Here is a 6,522-nt window from a genome sequence, read left to right as displayed (position 1 = left end):
CTCCCAAGCCTCCCAACCACCTCCCTCCCTCTCCTCTACCCAAGCTGCCACCGACCCACTAACCCCAACAACCACCGCAAAATCCATTATTCCCGTATGGAATGACATTATCTCATTCTCCTCTTTAGCTGACAATATTTCAGAAATCGGTTACCGACCTGTATATCCTTAAGAAGTAAAGATCAGTGAGCGAGAAATCGGCCGGGTCGTTTTCGAATTTCTCGCGGCAGAGCCTGGACGTTCGTTTCGGTTCAAGAATCGAGTTTTGGAGCCATGTAGCCGTGGATCGTCATCGGAGGAACTCAAAGTCTTCGTCGTCGTTGTCGTGCTCTTCTCCGGAAAGGTTCTTCGATATGTCGTCGAGGTCCGAAATCCCAAAATGGGTGGACAAGTACATTGATCAAATTGGGTCGGCTTTGAGACATGGCAAGTGGAATGATACGATGGAGGGGTCCTGTACACTGCTACAACGGAGGAGGAAGACAACGGTGGTGCTGCATAGGCTCCGACTTGAATAGATCCATCGGAGGACAACACTCTCCCATTCTTTCTCTATCTTCTCTCTCCTCTCTCTCGATAGTGTGTTCTGTGTCTGTGTTGGTGTAAACATGTGATTGCAGACAGTCAGGGAAGGTGGGGGTGGGGTGGGGTGGGTTTTTGGATATGAGGGGAGGTGAAGAGAGTGGAGGAGATGGAGGTGGTTGGGAGGCTCGGGAGGGAGAAGAGGGGTGGGGGAGGGGTTGCGGTGGAGGTGGGGGTGGGTTCTGCGTTTTTAGTTTTTTTTTTTTTTTAGAAGATTTAGTTTAAAAAAAAATTAAAATGCCAATAGCATAAATGTGGCAGCCACATCAGCTTTTAACGGATCAATGAATGAAAAATGTAACGGATGTATTATATTGAAATAAAATAGTACTTGAGGTATGAAAGTGAAATGTTTTAAAGATATTGTGAGGAATTAAAATCGACTCCAAACTTGAAGTGGTAAAGTGTAATTTACCCAAAATTATATTACATCTTAAGCACCCAACCGAAAGGGGAAGAAGCTGCAATAGGGTCCATATTTTTCATGGATTAGTTGGTGCTTTCTCTCACTTAATGTATGGCTTATACATCTTTTACTTAATTAAGAACCTTGTTTTCTAAGAAAATAATTGATGTGCACGTTCTGATATATTTATTTTTATCTTCTAATCTCATAAATATGAAGCACATATTAAATTATTAATTAATTAAATAAGACTACCCTAGTTTAATAACAAAAACAATAAAAATTGTCTCACCTTCTAAACAAATTACACGTGCACTCATAAAGATGCAGAACACTGCTGCTGAAAATATGTGCAAATTTCAAATGCTTATTCACAGCCTTAAAACTTATAAAAATGGAATATTTATAGATAATGTTAGAGAGATTAAATTTACAGATAAAATTTGTAAAGTAAATGACATGAAATCTAAAGATTAGATTATTATTTAAGAGTTAATTAACGTACTTGTTTTCTATTGGTAACATATAATTTAATTTGTAAATTTTATCGACAAATTTAATTTCTCTAAAATTACTCTTTGTAAGGTTATTAAGGCCACGTATGTCGTATATTATTATATTAACACAGTCCCGCTTAGTAATCATAATGTCATGCCAAGTTGTATTTTATTCATTTTTTGGTGACTTTTTCTTGGTGGGATGTGATATCCACACACCTATTTTTACTTATCTCACACCCTTTTAATTTTCGGCCATTATATCAGATGAATTGAAGAAGATCAAATGATAGAAATTAACAAAGGGTGTAGGAGAAGTAAAAAAGGGTATGTAGATAGCACACTCCTTTCTTGGTTTGGCATGAAATGATTAGTGGGACTTGAATGATGCTATATTTTAGAATTTCGACCTTTACATTTAAGCATCGCTTTGTTTATGTCTAGTTTTGTAGTTGGGTGTTAGCCTAACTTATGTACTAAAAAAAAAAAAAAATATTGAGGGTGATCTGAAGTTTTTTATTGATTGCATTTTGTTTATTCATTTTTGGAGAATTAAAATTTTTGTTTGTGATATTTTGTATTTAGCTTCTACCTCTGAATCTATTAGTTTTAGTGAGGTTCGGCAGAAGGTTAACTTTGTCGCCTATCATTAGTCAATTATGAACACTCTATCCCTTCGTATGTAGTTTGGATTTGTACACCCCCCTCATGCTAGACATGCAATATTGTATAATGCTTTTTGCACCGGTGACACTTGAGGCTCTATTCGATTTTGGCAACTATTGTTTATATAAATTTGTCACATTCTCGGTTCATCTGTATTACATAAACACACATTATTAATAAGAAACACATAAAAGAAAATAAAAATATTTGGCGTTTAGTATTATCAGTCATTCATCTACGTAGATTACACCGTAAATATCGGATACAATAACAGAATAATTAGTGACAATGATTCAATGCATGTAGATGACTATTGAAAGTAAATTCCCTCCACCTAAAACTACAAGGATAAAGTAATACCTTACATTTTCAACTGAAATTAGGAGAGTCTTGAATTAGTAAATATACACGCTTACACATAACTAGGTAATAATATCAAGTAACGGTCATATGTATTTTTTCTAAATATATTATTTTTTAAATGTTCTTCATTCTAAACATGTTCAATTGTTTATGATTTTCTATTCATGAAATAAGAAATGAAGTGAAGTGCCGCCTACAGATAAAGGTCACTGATTCAATTATGACAGCCACATGATAATCACAGTGATTAGTAGTTAATTAGTCCCTTAATTAGTGGATTATAATCATAAGCCACACCCACTGCTCTTCCTTTCTCCTTCCCAATATTACCAGGTGACGACTGTTGCACGACGGTCACGCACACTCAAAGTAACCCACACGCCAGAGCAGAGCACATGGCCCACCCCCAGCCATACCACCACTCACGGGCCAGATTCCAGTGGGACCCACTCACAACGTCACAGGCGGTGACTCTATCGAATATACCCTCGCAACCGAAACAGAAGCTCTTCCCAATTAAAGGCTATAAAACGCCTTCAAATATATAGACCCAATCGGCATTTTCTCTCTCTAAGAACAACACCCGCGTCCTCTCCCTTTCTCTCTCTAAAGCGCCTCCATGGGCTTCCCAGTGGGATACACAGAGGTCTTCGTCTTCCCCAACCTCTTCCTCCACACACTCTCTCTCCTCGGCTTCATCCGAAGCCTCATTTTCTCGCTCTTCCACTTTCTGGGTCTCTCCGAATTTCTCGAAACCGACGACATCGTTTGGCCGGAGTCCGGATCCCACCCGCCTGAAAACCCATCCGCGTCGGCCCTCCTGATCAAGGAATTTCTCCCCGTCATCAAATTCCGCGACGTCGCCGGGGACCCTGCGGAGAGTTGCGCCGTCTGCCTGTACGAGTTCGAGGTGGAGGACGAGATCAGGTGTTTGACGAATTGCAAGCACATTTTTCACCGGGCGTGTTTGGACCGTTGGATGGACCACGATCAGAAGACGTGCCCGCTTTGTAGGACGGCGTTCGTGCCCGATGAGATGAGCGATGAGTTTTATCAACGGCTCTTTGCCGCCTCTGAGATTGACCATGATTATTACAGTGAGTACAGTTCGGTTTGAGGAAGCTGGAATTGGTGGGTTTTTTTGTTTACCTTGTAATCGGTAAAATTTCAGCATAAAATGTAAATACACATGAAATTTTGGTGCCAAATTTGAAGAAGCAAAAGAAAAAATAGGGAAAAGAGAGAAGATTTTGGATCATTTCTCTCTTTTGTTTTTGTATATTTTGATATTGAAATACAAATGCTACGTGATTCTCCTTCTTATCATCTATACATATACGTTTATCTTACACTGCCCATTTTAAGTAATTCTATACTCAGATAGTCGACGCCCGACAAATCTATCTTTGTAATTCTTTACTCAGCAATTTGCTGGTATATTTTATGGGATTTTTTGTTAATGATTTCGCTTTAGAGTCAAGTCAATGACTTTAGGAAATGTGTTGGTGGGAAATTTTTATATTCTTTTTTAATATTTAAAAAGAAAGGGAAGTATAAAGGTGGGGTTTTGGCCTTTTTGGGTGTAATATGCCAATTGCAGATTAGAAGGGGAAATCTTTGCTAGGAATTTCGGGAATTCTGTGATCGTGATCGTTTATCGTACATCATGTTATCAATTTTCATTAGGTACTATTTATATTTCATTTTAAATTTTAAATTTTAAATTTTAAAATGATTTCTAATCACACGATGTACAATGAACAGACACAATCACAAAGTCTCCAGGGATCCCCAAGAAAAAGATCCAGTTAGGATCCTTTTCCGATTAGAAGAATGGAGAGGCAGTATTGCTTGGGTTTTATGTTAATTTTCCACCCAAACTCTAATTTTTAGTGCAGGTATGTCGTCTCTGTCAATTTTCATTGAAAATTGTATCAAAAAAACTCATCACGTATTGCGCACTTGATCAATTTTTGTGCATGTTTTAATCACTCTAAGACCTCTAGGTGAACTGGGATCAAAATTTCGTTGACTACACCTTGTCTTTGAAGAGGCTGACTACGTGTTCTACGGGCTTTAGTGAACTGAATTCTTACTCAAAGTCCCTATGAGAGGGCGTTTGTTTGCCCTCACTAAGTAAGATTGGACTGAACTGGACTAATAGTTAGTCTAGTATAGTCTAATGTTTGTTATCATGCGGGACTAGTCTTAATGAGACTAGCCCGGACTCGCCTACACTAAAGGCTTCACTAAGAGGTCTTAGTGAGACCCCCCAAAACCACGAGATTGCTAGTCTCGTCTCCCTCTTTTGCAAGCAACGTCGCTCAAACCCGCATGAGCAGCATCAGCCCTCCTTCGTCCCATAAACCCAGTGCCCTTTTGGCATCTGGGTCGGTGATTTGGTGTCTTTTTCCATCTGGGTCTACATGAACGACGGCAAAAACGAGTCTCATGGTGATCCAGATTCTTCCGCCGACAGCAAGATTGAAAACTTTAGCATTGGTGCAGTGACTCAGAGTGATTTTTCTTGACCAACTGTGATTTGCCCAGAAAATACAGGAACCAAATTTGAAGAAAAAAGAAAAAAGAAATACAAAGAGAGCGATGGGAGAGGGGACATTATACAGAGGTGAAACGAGAGAAACAAAAGGAAGTGGAGGGAGACACTGGTAACAAAAAAGAAGGTGCAAAGATGGGGAGGAAAGGGAAATGGGAGGGAGAGGCGGAGGGACAAAAATGGGGAAAAAGGGAAAGGGGCAGAAAACAAAATTTTGAAATATCCATTAAAACCCATGAAGGTTTAAGCACAAAATCTAAAATAAAATTGATAAGAGATAGATTAATAATTGAAGAGCAAAGATTGATGAACAATTAGGAGTTACCCACGAGAGAGAAGGCTTTGCGAGATGGACTGCTGCTTTGTTTTCTCAGCGTGGAATGTCAGTTTGCTTAAGTGGGTTTATGGACGAGATCTTTCCAAAATGAAGAAGAGGATTCTAGAAATAAAAAGAAAAAGAAAAAGTAATAATAAAATATTAATTGATATATAGTAAATTAATATAAAATAATATAAAATTATAGTCCTGCTTCTTAGTCCAACGCTGCATCAAACATTTCACTAAATCAGTCCAGCTTAGTCTAGTTTAAGCCAGTCTAGCTTAGTCCCTGAAGCTAGTCCAGTCTGAGATAGTTTGGTGCAACAAACGCATCCTCTAGGTCTTTAAGTGAAAATATACCTTTGAAAAAAGTCTTACATTTGTGCACACTTTTAATAATTCAGGTGGTTATTATGCAATTTTCATTTTTATGTTTTAGTTGACGTTTTTAAAGTGTCAATATATATATATATATATATATATATTTTTTAGTAAATGATGTTGTCTACACTGTGAAAGTGGATTAAGTCTCACAATGAGCTAGTTATAATGTTGTTCAAATTTTCCTTTGACGATAATCGAACCTGAGACCTATAACTTACAAGTGAAGAAAAATACCACTAACTGTAGTACTAACTGACAATAAAATGTTTCTTTACTTTGTATAATTATGCGGTAGCGATTGAATGTAGGGAGCATGGACGTTTTGTTGATATTGTTCGTCGGCAGCTGGTAAGACGGCCAATCGATTTATCCGGATCTAGTCAAAGCCAGTGGTGGTCAGAGATGCAAGCGGAAAGTTTGTAGCAGCAATGGCACAAAGACTCGCTGGAATTTCTTCGCCACTTCTAGCAGAGATGATGGCAGCTCGGGCTGCCGTGCTGTTTGCGCGCGATTTGGAGGCTGCTTATGTGGAATTTGCAGGGGATGCACAGACGGTGATCGCTGCACTTCAACAAAATTCTGCGGACGATATGTCTCCGCTGGGGCATGTTATTAATGATGCTAGACATTTTCTGTACTCAATTCCCCACTCGCGACTGTCTTTCACTAAACCGGAGGCTGGCAGGGTTGGACACCGCTTGGCTCGGTTGTGTCTTTTTATGGACGGACAAAACCTATGGCTTGAGGA

The 6,522-nt window shown here is 38.8% G+C and overlaps 1 protein-coding gene across 1 annotated transcript; it reads left to right on the top strand.

The window, feature by feature from the left end:
• The first annotated feature begins 3,057 nt into the window (after positions 1-3,057).
• Positions 3,058-3,840, top strand: LOC114822760 (brassinosteroid-responsive RING protein 1-like). The gene has a single exon (XM_029097883.1). It carries the CDS (start codon positions 3,134-3,136, stop codon positions 3,629-3,631), a length of 498 nt encoding a protein of 165 aa, XP_028953716.1. The 5' UTR covers positions 3,058-3,133; the 3' UTR covers positions 3,632-3,840.
• The last annotated feature ends 2,682 nt before the right edge of the window (positions 3,841-6,522 follow it).

The sequence above is a fragment of the Malus domestica genome, chromosome 01, assembly GCF_042453785.1.
Source record: "Malus domestica chromosome 01, GDT2T_hap1".
Taxonomy (NCBI): domain Eukaryota; kingdom Viridiplantae; phylum Streptophyta; class Magnoliopsida; order Rosales; family Rosaceae; genus Malus; species Malus domestica.
The sequence above is the reverse complement of the archived record's forward strand: the minus strand, read 5'-3'. Positions and strand labels throughout refer to the sequence as shown.

What these genes read in the sequence shown, in the direction of transcription:
- LOC114822760 (XM_029097883.1), top strand. Translation starts at nt 3,134, where the DNA reads ATGGGCTTCCCAGTGGGATACACAGAGGTCTTCGTCTTCCCCAACCTC.